This window comes from Durio zibethinus, chromosome 22, assembly GCF_047325235.1.
Source record: "Durio zibethinus cultivar Kanyao isolate XHJ-2024 chromosome 22, ASM4732523v1, whole genome shotgun sequence".
In the NCBI taxonomy this organism is placed as follows: Eukaryota; Viridiplantae; Streptophyta; class Magnoliopsida; order Malvales; family Malvaceae; genus Durio; species Durio zibethinus.
Window position 1 is genome coordinate 2,869,611 of NC_143183.1, and position 23,557 is coordinate 2,893,167.

At 33.1% G+C, this 23,557-nt stretch overlaps 3 protein-coding genes across 12 annotated transcripts; 2 read left to right on the top strand and 1 right to left on the bottom strand.

The window, feature by feature from the left end:
- Positions 1 to 1,975: 1,975 nt before the first annotated feature.
- On the top strand, positions 1,976 to 10,992 carry LOC111307719 (uncharacterized). 10 transcript variants are annotated; one of them, XM_022905839.2, is made up of 15 exons: positions 1,976 to 2,370; positions 2,770 to 4,023; positions 4,515 to 4,573; positions 5,022 to 5,747; positions 5,842 to 6,000; positions 6,491 to 8,411; positions 8,549 to 8,583; positions 8,673 to 8,754; positions 8,840 to 8,985; positions 9,334 to 9,416; positions 9,497 to 9,608; positions 9,841 to 9,933; positions 10,044 to 10,127; positions 10,245 to 10,471; positions 10,556 to 10,992. In XM_022905839.2, the coding sequence occupies exons 2-15, from the start codon at positions 2,946 to 2,948 to the stop codon at positions 10,701 to 10,703; spliced, it is 4,953 nt and encodes a 1,650-aa protein (XP_022761574.2). In that variant the 5' UTR covers positions 1,976 to 2,370; positions 2,770 to 2,945; the 3' UTR covers positions 10,704 to 10,992. The 10 variants fall into 10 exon arrangements, 6 of the variants coding, with proteins under 6 accessions (XP_022761574.2, XP_022761575.2, XP_089607649.1 ...); XM_022905840.2 differs by having other exon boundaries at positions 2,781 to 4,023; XR_016331935.1 differs by having other exon boundaries at positions 1,976 to 4,023; positions 9,368 to 9,416.
- Positions 10,993 to 11,636: 644 nt separating this feature from the next.
- On the bottom strand, positions 11,637 to 18,504 carry LOC111307720 (GTPase-activating protein gyp1-like). The gene is made up of 10 exons (XM_089751527.1): positions 18,261 to 18,504; positions 17,123 to 17,291; positions 16,812 to 16,980; positions 16,008 to 16,078; positions 15,291 to 15,428; positions 15,111 to 15,203; positions 13,714 to 13,984; positions 13,200 to 13,287; positions 12,958 to 13,057; positions 11,637 to 12,081 (listed from the first exon to the last, which is right to left on the bottom strand). The coding sequence occupies exons 1-10, from the start codon at positions 18,347 to 18,349 to the stop codon at positions 11,920 to 11,922; spliced, it is 1,350 nt and encodes a 449-aa protein (XP_089607653.1). The 5' UTR covers positions 18,350 to 18,504; the 3' UTR covers positions 11,637 to 11,919.
- A 583-nt stretch (positions 18,505 to 19,087) lies between these two features.
- On the top strand, positions 19,088 to 22,956 carry LOC111307722 (uncharacterized). The gene is made up of 6 exons (XM_089751273.1): positions 19,088 to 19,371; positions 20,648 to 20,767; positions 21,384 to 21,469; positions 21,595 to 21,655; positions 22,353 to 22,439; positions 22,733 to 22,956. Exons 2-6 carry the CDS (start codon positions 20,687 to 20,689, stop codon positions 22,823 to 22,825), a joined length of 408 nt encoding a protein of 135 aa, XP_089607399.1. The 5' UTR covers positions 19,088 to 19,371; positions 20,648 to 20,686; the 3' UTR covers positions 22,826 to 22,956.
- Positions 22,957 to 23,557: the final 601 nt, after the last annotated feature.

Consider the following 23,557-nt stretch of genomic DNA (forward strand, 5'->3'; position numbering starts at 1 on the left):
TGACAAACTATACCAATATTCTCCATGCCATCACAAAATGGAATTAAACACATACATGTATTGGTGCCTTTGGAATATTGAATTTGCATGATCTTTTCTAATTTATAAATATGGCTAATTAGACATTGATGAGCATCATTCAAAATGCTTCAATATTTTTAATGACGTGCATTTTCTTTTAATCAATATCCTATATGCGAAAACCAATAATGCTTTTATGTAATCATTGATTAATTATTTGATGGCTATTTATGATTTTCACTTTGTGATTATTTACAATAAAATTTTATTTTGTAAAATTACTTTCAATATAATACACCTAGTAGGCAAAATATATAGCACACTGCCAATATTTCTGATAATAACAATTGTTTGGTTTACCATCCACCAATTAATCCATGAAACACTACATCTTAATAATAATTATTCACATACATCAATTTAATTTTAATTGGTGAAAATTGAACATTAGTCAAAATTTGAACCAATAATAAATTAAAAAAATATATAAACTTTTGACTTATAGATGACCAACAAAGATAAAACCATACAAATAACTTGACTTAACTTATTATCTCAATTTTAGTGCCACGATTTAAAAATAAAACTAACCTTACAGCTACATTTTATTCTTTTTGCATATATTCTTCACTTATATCTAACTTTTCATAATAAATTCTTTTACTCATTTTCGATTGTTTTCATATAAACCATGGAACAATTTCTGTTCTATGTATAACGAAGACATGACAATTAAACAATCGACTATTCCATTATAACCTAATTTAATTCGCTACTTGATAACAAGTAATAATTTTTTTGATCGTAGATCAATTCATGTCTTTCTCTTTTATGTTTTTAAGTTATTTTTCATCCTAGTCTTTATAAGCATTGATTTTTCAAATATATATAATACAATTTATTAAATCTAATTGTAGAGTCAATTTCAGTATATGCATAAATTTATGCAAAGTAATCAATATTTTACATATTGTATTTTAACTTTACACATTAATGAAATTAATTATTAACGTGTTTATCTTATTTAGTTAATATTTTTACCAGCAATTATATAAAAAATAAGATACATACCTCCAATGAAGATCTTTATAAAAGTTAACATTTTGGTCTATAGAAACATTAATCATTTAACACCTTGAGCCTCCTCTAATATTGATCTCCAAATTATACCAATTTCTTTTCCTTGTATCTTTCTCATGCGAAATATTAATCTCATAATTGCCTTTAAATTGTTAGAAAAAATAAATAAGGGAAGAAAAAAAATAAAAAAAATTTTAGTTTTGAGGCGTAAAAAATACTTTCCTAAAGGTAATTATACATTTAGGATACAACAAAGCATCAAACTCTTTAATAAGAAGTAGAAAAAAATAATTATATTAAAAGATTTATTTATAATAAATGAATAAATATAAATTTTTATTTTAATGATTATAATCTTTTTTATTATCATTATTTTTATGAATAATAATTTATTTATATTCAAATAGTTATGATTATTTATCATATGATAATTATTTTTATTTAAATATAATTATCTAAAATATGAATAAAATTAATACAAAAATTAACTTTTTGCTGTCAATAAACAAATCTTTTTATCTAATATGGAAGTACCATATTCTAAACTATTTTAGACCATATGTTGTAGCAACCGCACAGAAGAATTCAGCAGGCAGAAAGAAAATAAGAAAACCTCAATATTAGATAAAACAATAGAGCAAAATGGGCAAAGTGTTAGAAGATTAGAAGAAGAACATCAAACAGAATACTATACCTTGGATGCTAAAATCTTTGAAGTCAACGTCACAAAGCTCATAAACAGTTGTCATAACTCAACCTTTTCTTAATATTGACCCAAACATGGTTGCACAAATTATGGCTTGCTTGTAATTAACATTTGCTTCTGTATCCCCGCGATGAAAGTATTTAACGAAGGACTGGGAGCAGCTACGTTACGGCATGCCTTAATTTCACAGTTTTTTCACTTTCATAGTTTACTCCTCCTTTTTTACCCCTCAAGCCTTCCACAGCAACAACCTGCATCGTTTTTCACTCTTCCTCTACCTCTCTTCCCTCGTCGCTACTCTCTTCTCTGTGTTGTTGTCTCTTTCATCTCTTCTCAAACCCAAACAAATAAAACCTCCTAACCCACTAATTCAAGTTGACTCAAGCTTGAAGCTTCTCAACCTCCCCTGAACAACAGTTCGACTCCCAGGCCCAGGCACCCAACGACCAGCAAACCAAGCAGCCCACCAGCCTTGCCCTTTAGCTGCAGAGTTATGAAATGATGGTCAGACAGTCGATTCAAGAACCAAATGTTCAAGAGAAACATAACCAGCAAAAAAATTGGTAATTTTAAGTTGCTTACCTTCAAAATTCAAATCAATTACTTTGTTGTGTTGCTTCATATTGATGATTGAGGCTGAAATTTTGAATTTGGGTTTGTGAATTTGAGCGATGGGAATCAAAAAATTTTCCTTACATATTTGGATTGAAAACGGAATAGCGGGACTGCTATTCTCGGTTATGCCGTTTTCAACGGCCGTTATGCGCCGCTACGGTTGAGATTGAAATTTTCCCATGGTTGCGGACGGTGGCGTTACCGCAAAATATCCGCTTTCATACCGCTACAGCACCGCTATTTGAAACCATCCAGTATCTTTTCTTTCATGCATTCGTTACGGCTGCATGCAATTCTTCAGAATCAACTTCAAAGATTGCTTCTTACACTTTTCCCCGTATTGCTAGATCTGCTGCAGCCCTTAAAGCCAAAACTTCAGCTTTCAGGACAGAATCCACTTTTTTACCAAATGCCTCATCGCTGCTTAAGACAGTGAGAGGGTGAGGAGAGGTACCAGTGCTCTGAAACAGTGTTATATTAGCGTACGGTTTGCATTCATTCAAATTTCTAGTATTTCACAGTGATGGGCTCTTCCGCCTTAAAGGCCTTAGTAGTCTGCGCTCAAGCTATTCAAGATGGGAATCTGAAACTGGCCGATTCACTCTTGGAGCTGATCTGGAATCTCGCTGCAGAGGAATCGGATGAACAACAAAGCAAAGTTGTGAAATACTTTGCAGAAGCTCTAGTTCGCCGAGTTTGCGGACTCCATCCTTCCATTCGTTATAATTTGCAGTGGCTTCCATATGCTTTTACTTGCCTTACCGGCGATGCCGTCAACACTGTTGTAACGAGAAAGAAGCGATTGCACCTCATTGACTTCAACATCCCTCATCTATATGGATGGCAACACTGGGAATACTTGTTTGGGGCACTAAATAGTCGTTACGCCGATCCCCTGTCAGTCCGTGTAAGTGTCATATTACCACCATTTTTGAAAGAAAGTGTAAATATACAACAAGAAAAACCGCGTCTCCTTGAATGGGCTAGGGACAGTAAAGTTGAGTTGGAGGACGACTTGAAAGTGGTTTACGCAAATAGTTTGGGTGAAATGGATGCGTCCATGTTAGATTTTAGAAGATCAGAGGATGAGGCCGTGGTCGTTTTCTATATTTTTAAACTCCAAATGTTGCTGGTGGATGCTGGAGCAATGGAGAGAGAATTGTTGAAGTTGAGGCAGATAAACCCAGAGATTGTGATGATAATGGAGCAGGATGCTAATAACAATGACTTCAATTTCATCAAACGGTTGGAAGACTCTTTTCAATATTACTCTCATGCTTTCCGTTTCGATGGAGATTCGCACCAGGAAATGGAGAATGATTATAGGCGACAGATAATAAACATAGTGGGATGTGAGGGCAAGGACCGAATTGTGCGACATGAGACTTTGGGTCAGTGGCGATCCCGCTTGCTAACGTATGGCTTTCTTCCTGTTCCACTCGAGGAGACGTCGATGCTAGTATCTGTACACGACGAAATCCATGAGGAAAATGGGTGTTGGGTTTTTTGTGAGGGGAACCTGCCAATGTTTTTCATATCGGCTTGGAAAGTCAGACAATGGGAGGACCACTTCAATCTAATCAGCGATAACTTTGTCCAAGGTAACTTTAGGATTAAAGATTAAAAATTAAATAAAAGAATGATATTTTTTTATATTTAAAAATAAATAAATGGGTTTGCACAAAATTTGAGACTTCAATTTTTGAGTTCGATCAAACTTTAATAAACATGTATAATGATGATATTATGCTTAGATGTAATCGGGTCAATAGACTCATCTACTTTAAGTAATTGTAATTTTAATTCATTTAAATCAATCAAATGCGAACGAAATATATATATATATATATATGTTGTGGATTATTTCTTTTATATAACAAATTTAGAGTTTTGAAAAAAAAAATTCTGATGTGAAGTTGATTTTATTTTTCATTTTGTCTTTCTCTTTTTTACATCACTAACACTTATCTAGCTTGGTTACAACGTTAATTGAAGAAAATGTTATTTGAATCATAAACCTTTTTTTTTTTTACTTTGTTGATGTTTGGATTTACGATTATTTTGGCTAATGATAACATGTTTATGAATATAGGTTTCAATCCTATTCCTACATTAGAGGATAAAATACAACCATTACAACTTTTACGAGAGGTATTAACTTTCTTGCTTTTAGTTTTGGGATAATATGATCAATAACCCTTAAAATATACCAAAATATTAAATGTGATACTTGAATTTAAAAATTTTTTAATGTAATATTTGAATCATGAATTTATTAAGTGATGTGGTACTTGAAAGGTTATATGTTAGTCACATGTCATTTTTTAGTTAACAGATTTATACAATCACTATATACCAAATATAAATCCTATTTTAAATTCATCTGTGACTTTTAAAGTTCAATTTTTTCATGAACCTTTTGAAAATATTTTAAATTTGTCTATACCTATAATCGTCATTAAAATATAACAAAATGTGCTACAAGATCAAAGAGTGTTAACTTAAAGATGGATTATGCTTTTCTTTTTCCAAGTGCTATTTTGGATTTTCTTTTTTTATTTTATTATAATTCATTATTACCTCATATTTTAATTAACAGAGTTTCTCATTGAATCGGTTAGTAGCTTTTGCCGAGATATATGACATGTTAGATGATGTGTGTTTTAAATACAAGCTTCCTTTGGCTTTAACATGGGCTTGTGGGGTTAATGTTAAGCAAAACCTGGATGGGATTACGTCAGATCCATACAAGAAAGATATTTTATGCATTGAAAGTACTTATTCTTATGTGAATGATGAGGAGTCTCAACAGTTCATGAAAAGATGTGCAAAACAAAATCATCTTCTAGGAGGGCAAGCTATTGTTGGAAAAGCACTTCAATCAAATGAGCCCTTCCTTTTTGAATCAAGTATTGCTAAGCCTGAGAAATGTGACAATCAATTTGCTATTGTTGCACGTGAATTTGGCCCTCATGCTGCTCTTGCAATCTGTCTACAAAACCATTGCAATGATGTTTATGTAGTAGAATTCTTTTTGCCTCTAACTGAGGGAAAACTTGAGAAACCAGAATCCATGGCACTCGATATTTTCAATGACTTGAAAAATATGAAGAAAATGTTTGTAACACTAAGAGTTCATGGAACTGAAGTTGGTTTCCAGGAAGAAGCCACTTCAAACATTCGACAGGTGACAATGTCTATGCAAAACCCTTCACCAGCTTCATCTACCAATGATTTTCTAAACTCAAACACAACAAGGCCTTTGAATACATTTGAAGCAAGGGATGGTCATGTTGAACTGGAAAGACAAGGGTTTAACGAGCAGGTACCCATCTTAATTGTATTTTCATTATCTTACTCCAGGGTCATAAATTTGCTGCATTCACCGCAGGTCTACTGACAACAACATTTGTTTTTAGGGGGCGATGGCTTCTTGTTCCAACCAAGTGGGTATGGCTACAATTGGCTTTTCATCAGTATCTATCCATGCTTCATCAGTAGGTGGAATATGTCCCTTTAATGCTCCCAAGCCAGTGGGTTATGATGGAGTACTGGAAACACAAGGGCCTCGGAAACAGGTAATAAGTTGTCCCTTAATCACTATATTCTAGGAGACAATTGAGTTGCGTACTCTTAATTTCTCCATAACAATGTTGTTTTAAGTATATAAGGGCCTTTTGGTAGAGTACTGAACTCTTAGTTCTAGTGATCAAAGTTCAAATCCTGATAACCTAAAGAATTTAAAAAAAAAAGAAAAGAAAAGAAAAATGCTTAAGAAGTAGGAGTTCAATTAGTTGCACTTTGTCCTCTTCCTCTTTCTCTTAAAAGAAAAAGGGTTATAAGTTGGAGAGATGCGAACATTTGATCAATGCATGCACAAATGTGGATAATTTAGTGGTTGATGCTTAATTGTCTAAAAGATTGTAATGTGCTTTCAAGTTTTAATTTGTATTCAAATGAATTTGGATTTTAATTGGCCCAGAGTTCTCTGACAGCTTTGTTTTGCATTGGTAGTTTGATTTTAATTTTTGCACATAATTTATTTTCAATTTGTCTACATTTTGAAAGGAAATCAAGAAAAAGAATTGCGTTTCTCAGACTATTTCCAATGGTAACAATAATATTGTGAAAGTAAATAAGGTCTGTACAATCCCACGAACCAAACAGAGAAAGTTGGTATCTGATGTTTGGAAGGATTTCATTAAGTTCGAAGTAGATGGAAAACAATGGGCCAAATGTAATCATTGTCATAAGAAGTTTACAGGGTCAAGCAAGAGTGGAACCACACACTTGAAAAATCATTTGGAAAGATGTCCAATTAAGAAAAGTGAATGTCAGGAAAGGCAGTTGAAATTTCCAGCTGAAACAGGTGATTCTACAACTGGAGATACCAATGAAAGAAACTCAACCTTTGATCAAGAAAGGAGTCGCTTGGATTTGGTGAAAATGATTATTAAGCATCAATTTCCATTGGATACTGCTGAACTAGAATTTTTCAAAAATTTTGTGAAAAATTTGCAGCCAATGTTTGAATTTCAATCGCAAGCAATTATTTTATCTGATATACATCGCGTCTATGAGGTAGAGAAGGAGAAACTTAAGCAATATCTTGATCAGCTTGCTTGTAACTTCAGTTTGACAATTAGTATGTGGAAGGACAATCCTAGAAAGATTGCATATTGTTGTTTGAAAGCACACTTTATTGATGATGGTTGGGAATTAAAGGCGAAGATAATTGCCTTCAAAATTTTGGAGCATAGCTATGACACAGGGACTTTAATTGGAATCATTCGAAGCTCAATTTTAGAATGGAATATGGGCAAGAAAGTATGTTCCATAACTGTGGATAATTCTTCTTTGAATGATGATCTAGTTCAACAGATAAAAGAAGCGTGTCTTAGTGACCAAGGCTCACTTCTTTCCAGTCATTGTTTCATCAGTTGCAGTCTTATTCAGGATGGATTGCATGAGATAGATGATATAGTTTCAAAAATGAGGAAATCAATTGAATATATTAGTGAAACAGCCCATGGAAAGCTGAAATTTCAAGAAGCAGTAAATCAAGTGAAGCTAAAAGTTGGGAAATCAAGGGATGATCTTCCTTTAAGGCTGGATTCAGACTTTGGCATACTTGATTGTGCTTTGGAATTAAGAGAGATATTTTGTCAGATGGAGCAAATTGATGGCAGTTTCAGAGTAAACCCGTCAATGGAGGAATGGGATAAGGCAATAGCACTGCACAGTTGTTTGAAAGGCTTTTATGACATTTTAAGCAGTTTTGAAGGAATTCAATCCCTTACTGCAAATTTGTATTTTCCCAAGCTCTGTAACATATACAAGAAATTTCTTCAATTGGAAAAGAGCAGTTATCCATTTGTTTCATCGATGAAGAGGAAATTTGACAACTATTGGAGCTTATGTAATTTGGTTTTCACTGTTGCAGTTGTTCTTGACCCGCGATTAAAATTTAAGTTTGTGGAATTTTCATACGGTGAGATTTATGGTCGTGATAGTAAGATGCAATTGAACAAATTTCACAAAGTTCTTATGGAAGTTTACCATGAATATGCCAATGAACCTAGAATTCTGACCACATCTGCATCAGACTTTGGTGATTTTGGCTGTTCAACAGGACAAAGTACACAGATTGCTAATGATTGTATTTTGGACTCCTTCAGTAAATTTGCATCTGCAGGCAACTTTAACGAGTTGGCCTCATGGAAGTCAGAACTTGATTGCTACTTAGAGGAGCCTTTACTTCGCTTGGATGAAACATTGTTTGATATACTAGGTTGGTGGCATGTTAATTCTGAAAGATTTCCTACACTTGGAAGAATGGCTCGTGATCTCCTTGCAATGCCAGTGTCAATTGTTCCACCATGTTCGGATCTCAGTGCCGTGATCACAAATCCAGCCTACAGTAGCTTGAATCCTGAAAGCCTGGAAGCTTTGGCATGCAGCCAGAACTGGTTGGAAATGTCAAAAGGAAGTAAGCCCAATTCTTTTTTTTTTTTTTTTTACATCCTCTCATGATTTTATTAGCTAGAGTTTTTTCTTTTCTAACACATTTTTGTTAACTTTTTATGATTAGTGGTTTTCACTAATTTCATTTACTGACTGTCACAGGTGGCAGAGCAAATCATGTACCACAGCAAAATATGGTAGGTACATATGATATAAGTGATCAAAGCAATGTTATAACCTTGAATTTAGCAAAACAATGTTACTTTTATGCATTTTCATTTGATAGGCAAAAAGGAAGATGGAGGAGAAAGAGACTCGTGTGTTAAAGAACTTTCAGCGAGAAGGGATGGCACCATTAAAATCATCAGGTACTCCAAGAAAACAAGCTATTTAATTTTGGTTTCATTAATGTTCACAATATTATTAAGCAAAGTTAAACCCCATTGAGTACAGAGCCTAATCATGGAAGAAACATTAGTGGCTTAATTGAAATTCCAAATGGTGGCCCATCCTCTGACAATGAGTCAGAGTTTCAGTGCTTCTCTTCTGAGTCTGATGGTGAAGTAGCCTGGAGGGAGCATGGTGAATGGCATGAAGAGGTTCATACACTATTTCATTTTTCATACCTTCGAGTTTATACGTTAAAAAAAATATATTTTGAAGTATATATATATATCTATAAATATACAATATATATATACATATATATATATATATATTGTAATAGATCATCATCCTATATAATTTATATTAACCATACATATCATTCTCGAACCCACAACTTTTGTAAATCTAATTAATACTTAATACTTAATTAATATACATGTCATTTGAATTAATACTTAATTAATTGGCTGTTATATAGTTTTTAAACTATAACAACAGGGTATAGAATTGTAATCTACATATATATTATTGCTTTTACTCCATGTTTTTTGTTTTTAAAGGATATTCGAGTATATTTAATCTCGGACTTCACAGAAAAGGAGAGCAAAAGACTAAAAAGATGGCAAAGTCATGAGATGAGTGGGTATATTGCTAGCCTTGATATATATGACATTTATATAGAGTGATTAGTTTTACTTGATTGTCAAAGTTTGTGTTTCACAGAAAATTGATTGGACGAGATAAGGAGTTTGGTGTGCTGGATTACAAATTAGCTTGTTTACTCATTGTTCCCCATGGCAATGAAACTCGAACAGACTACTATATCGATGATTTGGTAAGTGATTTTTTATAACTTAACGAAACTAAAACACATAATGTGTATAATTGGTTAACACCTGTATGGTCTATTGATAGAATATTGGATTCTTAGTTTTGGTGGTCATAGATCAAATTCAGGCCACTTTAACTACCATAAAAAATAATGTGTAATTGACACTTGGCTCAACCACTTTATGATATGTGACACTCTTTCTGCTATTGGACTAATCCTTTTTGTTGTGATGAAGGTTGTTAATACTTTTTTCAAATTGCTTAAGAAGAGGTCTGATAGATTTCCAAAGGCATATATCAACCACTTTTCATTTGACTCTCAAATAACTGTAAGAATTAATGATTTTTATCTTGCAAAGAAATTGAAATTGTTCATATATTTCATATAATGGTGATATATATTCAGTAACATGTTACATATGAATTACACAATTATCAGACTTATTTGATTGAAGGAACCAGATCAAAACATGAAGTAGTAGCTTGGTTTAAATTTGATCAGAAGCTAACAGGTGTAGAAAAGGCAAGCTTGATGCATTTTCGATATATTGTTCAAATTTTTTTTTTACATATTTTTTAAAAATTGTTTTGTAAAAACTAACAATCGATGCATGCATGTCGTGATTTTTTGTGATTGCAGTTATTTCTACCATTGTGTTTATCTCAACATTGGATTCTATTCTATGTTGATGTCAAGAAGCAGAGATTTTCATGGTTGGATTCAATCGAATCTTCACGAATGTTACATGTTGTTGAAAAAGAAGCAATCTTAGGGTGGTTCAAAAGATTTCTACTGCCAACGTTAGGCTATAATAATGCAAACAAATGGCCATTTGAATTGCGTTACGATATTCCTGTGCAAGAGAAGTAAGAACTCCTTCCAAATCTACAGCTCTTCTACCTTTACATTTGCCTATCATCTTACCATTCTTGCTTCTGGCACCTCAACAGTCTAGTTGATTGTGGCCTATTCGTGATGAAGTATGCTGATTGCCTTACGCATGGTGATGTCTTCCCTTTTACACAACAAGACATGGCACACTTTCGACGTCGCACCTTTCTTGATATATACAAGGGAAGATTGCATTGCCAAAAGTAAGCAAGATTGTTAATTGCCTGGAGTTCATCAAAGGAAGTGTTAGAAAAAAGTCTCAACTCCGAAGGAAAATTATTTTCATCCTATGCTCACTATTATTTTTATAAAATCAACATTGAATATCATGAAGAATAAATTATAAATAACTCAATTACCATTTATTTTTATTTTGTTTCTCTAGCTAGCGAAGATGTGGCATTAAGACACAGTTACTAGTAAAATAACATTTTAACTCAGTTACGAAGAAACTGTTTATGATTCATAAACAGTTTTAACCTTCAGCATTTGCTCATGACTATAACCCTTGATGATCCCTTAAACTTAGTATTTATAAATTGTTGTTTGAACCCAAAAAAGGGACGAAGAAAACAAAGGTTGGCGGTTAAGCATTAACTGTGAATCTGTCACTTGGAGTAGAAAATAGGTATGGTTCTTGTTTGGTACAAAGAACCCGTTCGAGAAAATACTAGACTATCATCTATATGATATACTTGAACAGTTTGATACCAAAAAATGTCCATTAATTATCTCTCTTCATGTCATGGTTTGATCCTGTGAGAATCTTTAATATCAGAACCTGATTTCAAGTAGGCAGTCAAATGTAAGGAAGCACTTATTCCTGCACTAGCGTCTTGCGTTTTTAACCCCTAAAAATTAACCTAATATGCAAGAGAAGAAACAACTTAAATAGGGACTGATTGTCTCACGCCATTCGTGTCGACATTCACTTTAGCCTTTTGCTTTTAGGATTCAGTACTTAGTATGTCATTCTCAGGATTGTTACCTGATTGATTATAACATCAACTCATATGGCACAAGAACAAGAATGTCAAGATTCTTTCATCAAACATGAAGTAACAAACAGGATCTCAAATAATATGTCTGTAGGATATCGATATGGATTGGCTAAAACATTTGTGATCAAAATAAAAAAAAAAATCAAACACCAGTCTCTCCCAGCTCTGTTGATAGAAATAAAAATTTGTTATACAAGGAAAATGTTCTTCCTTAAGCTCAAGGAAGATGTACAAACGAATGCTAGCTTGGTATTACAGATATGTGAAATTATATGCCACAATACAAGGAACATTTCTTGGCCTCTAATTGCAAAGAAAAACATGGACATTGGTACTTGAACCATTTTGATCAACAAAGAAATAGAATTTAAGGGGAGACAGAGAGGTAACTGGTCAATAAATAGTAAACATAAAATTTCTATTTAGCTAGCCAAGTGGTTGGGAGAGCTGTTAAACAAACTGTGCCACAAATATGCCCTGGAAAGTACCATTTCAAGCTCTTGATATGTCCGGTTGTGAGTTGGAAGGTGTTGAAGGAACATCACCAACTCTTGGAAATCAAGCTTCTGAAGTTTATCTGACCACTAAAGATATAGAACAAACCATATATCCATTAGCTTAGCAAGATTCATCAGGATTATGAACAATCATAAAGGAAAAAATTATTTCCATAGGCATTTATGTGACAAAAAGAATTGCAGTTGAATGTTTACAAATCACAGCAGTCAAGATCATCAGCAGAGTCCATGAGGAATCAGATAAATTTTCTGAAGTGTTATCGGAAAATAATGGAAATGATGAAAAGAAAATTCAAGGAAAGAAATAAGAAAAGCAAAAAAGGAGGTGGATGTTCCTTAGGAACCATGCAGAAGTGAAGTTTAAAGTAGGATATTACACATAACAGAAACAACATAACAGGCCATCGCAGCAATCCAGGAAAACAAGCATCATTCAATTTAAATAGAGTAAATCTGAGAGAACACAAGCTCTTATACCTATGAAGTAAGCAGAAAGAGATACTTGCCTTTGGTTTGGATGTCATCCATCCAATCGCTTAACCCATGGTAATAATTATGTTTTTTTTTTTTTGGTGAAAAAGGAGTTTAGGTGAGGGGAGGCTTCCCCTTCCAGGGCCAAAACAGACTGCAAGCCTCATAGAGGACTTACATTGGATTTACAGATCACCCACAAAAGATTAAGAGGACTGCTGGGAGCGGGATCCAAACCTATGCTTTACAAGCAAACTATTCGAACCTTACCAACTCAACCAACCACATTGATGTAATAATTATGTTTTTTGACCAAAGAAATAGTTATAAGAAAAAGAAGCAAGAAAAACCACACACAGACACACGTCTTTTTACTTGAAGAATTATCATAGTTGTATCTCCTTAAGGTTGCGGTCAAAGATGAATGCTTGTAAATTACATCAACACAAAGGAAGTTAAAGCACTCTTCACCGTTAAAAGAAAACTGGCAAACATGTACACAAGGAAATCAGGCAGTGCATCTCCTTCAGCAAGATAGGTGTCCCATAGATGGGTTACCAGATGGAAGGGATCTATTAAACAAAAAAAAGAACAAATAAATAAATCTAACAGAGCCACCAGAAAAATTGAAGGTAGGACCAGTTTGTCAATCAGACAAAAATTTGAAAGGCAGGATATTTAAACAAATGCATGTGATAGTGGGATTAAACCTTACCTCACGTATCAGTAGACAGCTGAACCAGCGAAAAGCAAATTGAACAAATTCAAGTCCTTGTTCCTCCATATGCCTAGAAACAGGTTCTGGTACAAGTTAACAGAACAAAGTGTTAACAAGACAAAGAGATGAAATTAGAACATGCAAAAAATAAACAAAACTTTAAGTGAATAAAGAAAATCACATGCACATTATATACAGGGGCATTATTACACATTGTCCACAAAGACAGGCACATGCAAACCTCTTTCCTCTGTAGCCTTAAAAATAAAAGTGCTTGTGGATACACACACACACACACAAACAAAAAAACCTTTACTTTTTTCTATAACATTAAGATGGATGTTTCTGCACATGCATGCACAACCTCTTGCTTTCTTTAGAACCATTACAAGAAAAAAATCTGCACAATAAATGAAGGCTTATATTCCCTTCATAAAGCAAATGGTGGTTGAGTTCATGAATAAAAAAAAAAAATTAGGGAGATAATTGAAGGCCCCTAAAGATTTTACCATCAATGCGCCTAACCAATTCCTTCAGCTTAAATACAAGCCTCTGGATTCCTTGTTGAGCAAATGTGTAACGGTCTTGCATTCCATCAAGCAACTTTGATAAGCACCAATAACAATCAGCTTCTATGTTGGAGATGTTCTCTGAAGATATATCAGAAATTGACCAACTATCTATGCTCCCTTCTAAGCACTCTGATAAGAAGACAACTAGAAAGGGTGTGACAAGATCATTTAACCCCTGCACATATCCACTTGCAGGATGCCGAATGGCCATGTACATGATGTTGAAGAAAAACTTCAATTACCATCAAAACAGGGATCTCACAGCATCTTAAATTGCACAAGTTATAGCTCCATTTGAAATTAATAATTAATAGTCATCAACTATCACTTAAAATAAAGAATTTAAACACATTAATAAGAAAAAAAAAAGTGATCAGGAAACCACAGTAGAGATTTGCATTAAAACTGGAGCAGCAAAAAGTCAGATTGTAGACTTTAAAGCTCCATGTAATCATAATATCATGACATGACATGATCTAAGCTCTCCAAAATAACAGCAATCATGAGGTCATTATAGTATGGTAGACAGTTCAGGAAGAATCAAAGGATAAATCAGACCAATATTTGAGAGAACTTTTTTTATGTTTACCGTTCAGAGGCCTACTAAACATCAAAGATTTACCAGAAGTTACCCACTAGAATCTGAACTACAGCATACAAATTATTGGGATAGAGCTTAAACAAGTATCTGAGTGACAGGTACATGTCCAACCAAAGTAGTTAAACATCTCCACTTAACACCATTTGGGGTTCCATGTGGATGGGTACTAGAATTAGATTGTAAACTTGTATGATCCTATCAACTTCTAAAAAATTTCAATTTTATAAAAGAGTGTAAAAAATCTGAAAACCATATCCTAACACAGAAGAAGAAAATACTCAAATTTATAAAGCGCAAAAATGAAGCTAGAAGGATGAATTTTCTTGGTTAATCAAAGAAAACAAAGCAGGGATTAAATAAATATAGTACAATCTAAAATACCATCCAAAATATAATCTATTAACAACTGAATGTGAATGTACAATTAACACTCTATTGGATTGTTGTTTTATTGCTTGCTTTCTACCATTTGTATTTTGCTTCCTCAAATGTTGCTTTGAAGCAGTCACAAATAGTGAAACAAGAAATCGTCATACCATATGATATGTATAATTAAAATGAGTAATAGTTAAAAAAACTAATTCAAACGTAATTGTTCCACATAGAAGAATCAAACATTCTGTTATCCATAAAACCAGAAGTTTTAATTTTCAATTCTTAAAAAATATTCCGTCTTACATGTTATAAGAAAGCCATCAATAAATTTGAATTCACCAATCCTATTAGTATCTTACCATGTATAAAGAATGCGCTCCAAGGATTTTTGAACTGGTGCTTGTTGAAAGAAAGCAACATCAGGTACAGTTCTAGGACAATCAACAGCAATCTAACAAATAGAATAAACAAATTTGTTAATAATTGGGTATAGAAGGTGGACAATCGAGTTTGGGAATTAAGTAAGGGCTAAAGGTACCTGGAGAAGCATATTAATCTCATCATCTGACTGTTGAGTGTCTGGAATGTCATAAAATTGAGCAACACAATTAAGATACTCAAGGAGTTTCCTCCTTAGAACTCCCTCCTTTCTATCTGAATTAGGTGGTGCATATCCCTGTTGTCAGTTCATACTTTAATTTCAAACAAGCAAACAAATCTATTTAATAAAGACAACCTATATCCATTAGACAACACATTAGTTAAACCTGTATATCAAATATGAGACATGTAGATTCTTCCGCTCTAAAAAATGGCCTCATTGGTTCCATAATTGGAACAGACAGCCACCAAGACTATACAACAAAGAAAAAACCAACTCCCTTGAGAGAAATTGCATTTGTAACAAACTAAAACCAATACCTCCTAAAAAAGATAGATATGACACTAAAAGCAGAGCCCATGGCATCATTAAAAAGAAGCAACCAATCATACCAGGAATAAAGCAATTAACATGTTATAAAGTTTTAAAAGCACAATCCTGTGGATCATATAGGAATCGTTTATTTGGAGGATTCTACAAGATTGATAAAATTAAAGTTGACAGCAATTAACCAAAAAATCATTAATATCATTGTAATCCTAATAGGGAAAAAATTTTCAGCCTTTGCAGAAAAGAAGAGTATCAAATGGGTTCAAACAGTTCAAGTCCTCCTGATGCCTAAAACTGATAGTTTAGTTAGATCATCAAGCTTACCAGCAGAAGTCTCCATATGTTAGGATGCATGTAAGGTGGAACACCACTCCAAGCTAACTCACGTAATCTCTCTGCACAATGACATGATAATCAAATCAAACATATGTCCTATTAATAAAAAGATTGTGAAAGTAGAGCTTAGAAAAAGCGAAGGAAAGGCAAAAGTCTAGTTTCTATGTCACATCAAGAAAGAGGTACTGATTGCTAAATTAAAGTGTTTATTAATACAAATTAACACAGATAAAAGTGCGTAAAGAATGACAATATACCAGAATGAACATGATCTATATATACATCAGAGTACAGAATGAAGATGTCAAGCCCAAACAAGCAGTATTTTGATTCTTGTTAATAGAAAGGAGAATGCGCTGTAATAAACCAGTTCATTCAGTGATATGAACATTTACCTTTAGATTGCATGTAGTCCCGCAGTATTTTTAATTTATACAAAACTAAATATATCTTAATGTCATCATGCTATCCCAAACTTTACAAATAACTTAAATTAATCATGTCATCACCAATTGATGAGAAACAAGCATCCACCTTTGAAACAGCTTCTATACTAAATGAGCACAAGCTACGTGGTTTGCAACCGAAAGCTAAGAACATTTATCAACAAGTCAATTTTAAACCTCTATTTTGAGCTAGACTGAATAGCCTATAGAGTCTACTTCAATTTCACTCTATAGTACCTTTTGCATGGCTCTACTCAAGTAATACTTTTGAAAAAATTTCAATGGGGTTAAACAATCTCCAATAAATATATGAATCATTCTGCAAACAACAAAGTAGACATGGTACCTAATATGACCATTTGCCCTGAGAGCTCTCTGGTAAACTTCGTAACCCTGACAGAATCTGTAGCTCTAGCGTCCATCACAGACTTATGGACTTCTTTAGCATTATTCTCAATGTTTGAGGTTGAAGATCTTAACTTATTAGTTGTATTACTATCTGAGTTATTAGTATTCTGACCCCTCCCTACATGATAGAAAAGTTTTTTGGTTAATAATATTACTGTCTTTTAAAGAACTGTAAAAGTCATCACCGGTACTGAATAATCATTTTTGGAACCGTAGTAATAAAATAATTATTTGAGTCATGATATAAACTCTGAAAGTCACCTCCATGGACTTGTCCATGTCATAAATTGTGCCAGCATCATTCTGTGAGAAGCTTCTTTGATAACTAGGAGATCGTTCCTCCAAGCCTGAATTGTCGAGTGGATCCGGCCTTCTGGTCAATAACACTTTACCAGGAATACTGCGACCTTTAAGCAAACTTAACAACAGGCATAAAAGAAAATTATTGTTTGTGTCCAAAGTAATAATTGTGAAAGAGGCAAGTGCATAGAGCAAAGATAAAAATGGAGTGTCCACAGAAACTTTAGTGCAATAGTTACAAAATTTATTGACATGTACTCTCAGTATTTGCATTTATACTCAAAATAAAAGTAGAAACCACCACGAATTTCATAACACTCATAAAAGCCACATGGACAAGGTAATAAAGATGATACAACAAGAAAAGGAAACTTTATTGAAGAGGAAAATTTTTTAGTTTGACCTCTTTACACTCAAAGAAAAATGCATTAAGAAATTAGCACTGATCTTCAGGCAATTTGCATTAAGAAATCCAAGATATGTGATCTTTAGTCAGCACATAGAAAACATATAGTAACATTTTTGTTCCATAACTTCACATTCAATAATTGTCCTTTCTTTGATTAGGAAAAACCAAGCTAAATGAAAAGTAATAACCTTTTGTGAATCCCTCTGATTCCTATATTTCTCTGACCATAATGTCATAATAATCAAATTACAGCATACATCAAAATCGAGACATTGTCGTGGCAAAAGAAGTTAAATTCCATAACCTAAGCACAAAGAATCATCTAGCAAATGAAAGAGAAACTGGTGGTTATGCCATTAAGTATAACTTGAAAGATCTAACTTTAATTCCCAAAAGGGTCCATAAATCTAAGTGCAAACCGCAACAATTTATACCCAAAAAAAAGAAATGAAACATTTTGGGAAATTAAAGTTTCCCTATTGAAGAGGAAAATTCTACCACATGACTTGAGAATTGGAAGTGAAATTCGAAAGATTCGAAGATATTTCTAAAATGGGTATCCAAATCCAATGACAAAAACACAAGAAGAAGAATCCAGATTCAACATTGAGAAACAAAAGAGATAACAAAAATAGAGAAAGAAAAGAAATGGGGAATTGGAAAAGCAAAAGGAGGTACCCTTGGACATTTCTGAGGGTCTGGTTGAATCGGGAATCAAGGCTTTCTTTCTCACGCTGATGTTCTTCTCCATGGCTGTTGTTGTTCATGGTTTTGATATTAGGCGTTGCTGTGGAAGAGCTTGCTCAGTTTTTATTCCTTCTCACTCCTTTTCTTCTTTCAATCTCATATTCTCCCTTCGAAAAGAAGCTCAATGGAAACATGCACACTTGAGAAGTTAAGATTGCCTAACAAAACAATTTAGAATTCAGAATTTGAAGTTTCATTTTAAAATGAAAGTGAAATTATGAGAAAAGGTTAACAATTAAAAATTAATTTAATTTTTTATTAAAAGTTAGTAACTTTTTTATATTTTTACATCTCATAATTTATTAATATTCAAAATAATTAAAGATGCAATCAGTATATTAATACTCTTATATTATTTAAATTAATAGATTATTATTAAATTAAATTTTAATAATTTTAATTTATTAAATGAGATAAATTTAAATATTTAAATATTTAATTTAAATAATTTTTAAATTTAATTGAATTTTTATATTTTAATATATTTTTTATTATTTTAATTAAAAATTATTATTTTACATATATATATATATGATTAGTTTAATTTTAAATAATTTAAAATTAAATATGATAATCGAATTTTTTATTTAATTAATAAATTTAATTGAATAAATTTTAATAATTTAAATTTTATTTTAAATCGACTTTAAATTTAAAATTTAATCAAATTTAAACTAAATTTAAAACAAAAATTTTGAATTAAATTTAAATTTAAAATTTTATTATATCGACTCCGTCTATTCCATTACCCAAAAGTAATTGCCCGAGACTCATAACAGGTCAGCCATGAGGCTCTCATGGGTTGGGCTATGCCAAGCCGAGAGCAAGACCCATGTTTAATTTTCTTTTAATATTTTTAATAATTTCTTTAACTTCTCCAAACGTATTCATGTCTGGTATCTTGTCTCGGCCCGTGGTCTCACTCAGTCCGGACGAAGTTCCCATGTTTTGAGTTTCTGAATTTCTTGGCTTTGGATCGGAGTTTGACTTGTGGTTTCCTTTGCTCCTATATTTACCACTGCTGCCAAGTTCGTGATTTCTGGTTTGCATCTAATACTCAGTTGCCCATTTTCATTTTTCTTTGGCTTTTTTGCTTTTGCTTATGCGATGTTTATGCCTTAGTTAAGCTTTGGGTTGTCTAGATTTGGATTCATATTTGGATTTCTCAAGTTTCTGAATCTTGGGTTTTTCATATAACAAGGAAATCTTCTCATAGTTGCAGAGAATTATACTTGATGGATCAGAAAGCGAGAGAGAGAGAGAGAGAGAGAGAGAGAGAGAGAGAGAGAGAGAGAGAGATTTCAGGTCAAGAATCAAAATTTGGTGTCAGCCTAGATATATTGATTTATTTGTTTACAATTAAAAGTTATAGAACTTAGCAAGAAATTGTAACTGTTTGACAACTATAGACAAATTCTTGGTGTAACGATTGCACTCTTGGCCTTTTAAAGAGAAAGCTAAAACTGGAGAAATTGCTTGTTGGTGTTAACATGGCTGCCATTGTTTTATTTTTCTTCTTGACATCGAAAAGCTTAGAGATTTTTTATGTGGATCAAAGGTTTTTATGTTCTGATAGTTAAAAGGTTTTATATAAATCTAGTTGCAGCTTGTCTATTTCAAAAGCATAATAAAATATTCTGTTTATATTTCTAAACTGATGTTCTAGTTAGCTGGAAAGTGAAAAAAAAAATTAACTTACGTGGGTTTGACGTTCTTGTTTTCTCTATGAGTACAGTAAACTCTCATATGTTTCTTAATTTTCAATAATCTGACTGATCTATATCAATATTATGCACTCTTCTAAATTTTCGAAATTTCATTTAAAGACTGGATTTTGGGTACAACTATGCTTTTAGCTACAACATTTGGAACTCAGTGATGATAAAGTTATACAGATATATTGACTATAATTTAGATAATATTGATGCGAGTTGTTGTGAAGGATAATCTCTCCCTCTCTCTCTCTCTCTCTAATCATGCGTACAAACACGAATGTGTGCTCTCAGACTAATAGAGACAATAGTCTTTGTATCGATGACTTGAAGTACCTTCATTAATTGAAAATATTAATTGATACCCCAAATGCTCTATGCTGTTTAACACACTGTGTCAACTAGTCCTCTACCTTTTGAGCATATACATTATGGTTAGGAATTATTACTATTTCTCTCTTCTTTTGTTCTCCTTCCCAGGAGCTCTCTACATAGACATTTATGGTCACTAAATTTCAGTTTGTGTGTGCTTTGACACCCTTGTCTGCATGTAATACACTTTCCATATGCCCTATGACCTTAAGTTTTTCTCTCCTTTGATGTTAGGATTCTGTCGACCAGAGTTGATCTTGCCATATCACAAGGATGACAACTACAGCTTGTTTTATCATTGTAAGCCGAAATGACATCCCAATATATGAAGCTGAAGTGGGGTCTGCTGCTAAAGTATGATTTTTTTTTCACATCTTTCAGCATATTTATTCCTTGTAATAAAATTCTATTTTGTACACATCTGGAAGCCCAAAAGTAAGATGTAGCATTTGTATCTGTTTGGGCATGGTTATATTTTTCTTCACATTGCAAGATGTGCAAGTGGCCTAGAATTGTTTTGTTTTACTTGCTTGGGCATTTATACCTTTCTTGTCAAGGTTCATATTCTGTAGTTTTAACCTTCTGATTATCTAGGAGTAATACTTTTGCAATGACTCTGAAGGAAATCATGCCCATATGCTGGAGAAAGAACATTCAAAAATTAATTGAATATCATATTTGCTTAGTATTATCAGAACTTTAAGTTGATAAAAATTGTTTGGGTCAAATTAATTATCTGGATGTGTTTCTTTACATCATGATGTTATTTTTGTGTCATTAGCAATTTTTATATATTTTGTATTTGTTTTATTTTTCTTCTCCTTTTTTATATGATCAGGGATGATTGGATTCCATTAGATTAAAGTATTTTTAACTTATAAAACACTCGCAATGCTTTTATGTGTTTTGGCCTTGTGTCAGAAGCTGTTGTTACTTGTTTCTGTCTCTCTGACTGCATTGCTCAATGTAGAGAGAAGATGCTGCTCAGCTGCATCAATTCATATTACATGCAGCTCTGGATATCGTTCAAGACCTTGCATGGACCACTAGTGCGATGTGAGTTCTATTTTTCATGGTACATCCATTTTATCATATTATAAAGAACTTACCGAGTTTTTGCTGTTTCTATTTCATTTTACCGCAAAATATCTTGATGACTTGCATTTACATTTCTTTTGCAGGTTCTTGAAAGCAATTGACAGATTCAATGATTTAGTGGTATCAGTTTATGTAACAGCAGGTCATATCCTTTATATGTACTGAACTGACTTACATCATAACATATAAATATATGATTTATATGTTAAGTACACATACAATATTCAATTTTTTGACAATTATCAAGAATCAAATTAAGGGGAAACTACGTTTGCCATTTAAATGAATGGCCTCATGTACACTATGGATAATTGTAGACTGTTTGGTTTAAAGCACAGTATTTAGATCTTAAAAACACACTCTAGTTGTGTATCTGGACCATCTTATTGTTTGGCTCATGTTAGTGCTGTTAACAGTCATGGCCATAATATTATTTGCTGCTCCTATGGGTATGTTTTGTCAGCCATTAAGGGCATACTGCTCTGCCTCCATTGTAGAGCTGTGTAAACTTTGACATCTTACTATTCATAAATGAATCATTCTGGTAGAACATCCTCTACTATATGGCTGTATGGGTTCCTTTTTCAGTGTTGTGGTTTCTCTATGTGGTTGTTGGACTGGACATGCTAAGCAGTATGTTAGCATCACATAGCTACTAAATCTGTAAGTGAGAAGAGCTGTAAAGTTCTTTTCTTCTTCTATCATCTATATTACCACGTCTATTGTTGTTAGTAACTTGTTCTAGTATTTAGAAGGCTTGAGAGTGTACCATTTCCATCACATTTATATTTTGTTATTGGTGTCACTAGTTCCAATTTAATATTTCCTTGACTTTATCATACATACACGATTTATGCTACTTCATGACTCTCGTAATGATGATGGAATCAAGAGCTTTTTTCAAGAGGTCCATGAGCTTTATATAAAGGTAAGTACCTCTCCCCACATCTCCTGTTAGCTCCTTTTCTGGATAGTTATGCTTTTGTACATTCTTGATGGGTACCTCGAAAGCTTTCTTTTGCGTTATCTTTAATCATTTTACCGCATTTCAACTACTAGCCCTACTATACGAAAAATTTTCAACCAGGATATACCATTATTTGGCCTTATCAACTTTTCAGTAGTAATTTTTGTTGGAAAAATCCTCATTTCTTTCCTTTTATGTAATGACATTTGATGTTTTGCTGATGTTTCATTATCTGAAATTTTGGTAATTGGCAGATTCTTCTTAATCCTCTCTACTTGCCTGGTTCACGCATTACATCGTCACATTTTGATACAAAAGTTCGTGCCCTTGCAAGAAAATATCTATAGGCAGTCACTTGTTATGTTAAAGAACTTGAGATGTTACGCAAATGAGCTTTGCACAATTCTTCTCCCTCTAACCTCTCTCTCTTGTCACATTTGATCATATATGGTGAAAAACAAAGCTTTTTCGGATTTCAGTTTGTGTTTACATAATTACTGGCTTTGTTTTTCACTCTTTAGGCTTTTCTCTGTTTATGCATTTATCGCAAATAGTAAACGACAACATGTTTGGAAAGTGATTCATGTTAAATGGTAATCAAATGATAACATCTGATAGCATTTAGCAATTCCGAGGCATTGATCTGTTGTTCTGAGGGTTTGATCAATAATTTCTTTTACTGTTCTGAGGGAGAAACCATTTATGCAGTTCCTTTAGGACATTTCTTTCCTCATGTTTTGTACACATTCCATAAGATCATTGGTTGGTACCAGTTCTTGTCATGGTTTTTTCAACTTTCAATGAATCTTCCAAGGAAAAACCAAAGTGCCATTTTTTTTTTCTTTCAGCTGATGGACGATAGGTGTGGATGCAGCTTAGCAAACTGAATGTTTTCTTTTTGGTTAAGAATGAAGAAAAAGGACACGTCATTAACTCAAAAACGATAAATTCAAAAGCAATTGATTTGAGTTAACGCGTAATTTCGCATTAACAACATGCATATGGTGTTGTAGGCTTGTAGTGTGCCTTTGAGCTCGGATCATAATCTTGACTTTAGGTTTTATAGCTTTTGTTTTCCA

Excerpts from the sequence above, each read along its gene's own strand:
- LOC111307719 (XM_089751523.1), top strand. The coding sequence starts at position 2,946 with ATGGGCTCTTCCGCCTTAAAGGCCTTAGTAGTCTGCGCTCAAGCTATT. Across the intron at positions 8,584-8,672 it reads ATGTACCACAGCAAAATATG|GCAAAAAGGAAGATGGAGGA; the intron begins GTAGGTACATAT and ends TTCATTTGATAG. Across the intron at positions 9,934-10,043 it reads CATTTGACTCTCAAATAACT|ACTTATTTGATTGAAGGAAC; the intron begins GTAAGAATTAAT and ends CACAATTATCAG.
- LOC111307720 (XM_089751527.1), bottom strand. The coding sequence starts at position 18,349 with ATGAACAACAACAGCCATGGAGAAGAACATCAGCGTGAGAAAGAAAGC. Across the intron at positions 15,204-15,290 it reads AGATTAATATGCTTCTCCAG|ATTGCTGTTGATTGTCCTAG; the intron begins GTACCTTTAGCC and ends TCTATTTGTTAG. Across the intron at positions 13,288-13,713 it reads ATTGGTTAGGCGCATTGATG|AACCTGTTTCTAGGCATATG; the intron begins GTAAAATCTTTA and ends AACTTGTACCAG.
- LOC111307722 (XM_089751273.1), top strand. The coding sequence starts at position 20,687 with ATGACAACTACAGCTTGTTTTATCATTGTAAGCCGAAATGACATCCCA. Across the intron at positions 20,768-21,383 it reads AAGTGGGGTCTGCTGCTAAA|AGAGAAGATGCTGCTCAGCT; the intron begins GTATGATTTTTT and ends TGCTCAATGTAG. Across the intron at positions 21,470-21,594 it reads GCATGGACCACTAGTGCGAT|GTTCTTGAAAGCAATTGACA; the intron begins GTGAGTTCTATT and ends TTTCTTTTGCAG.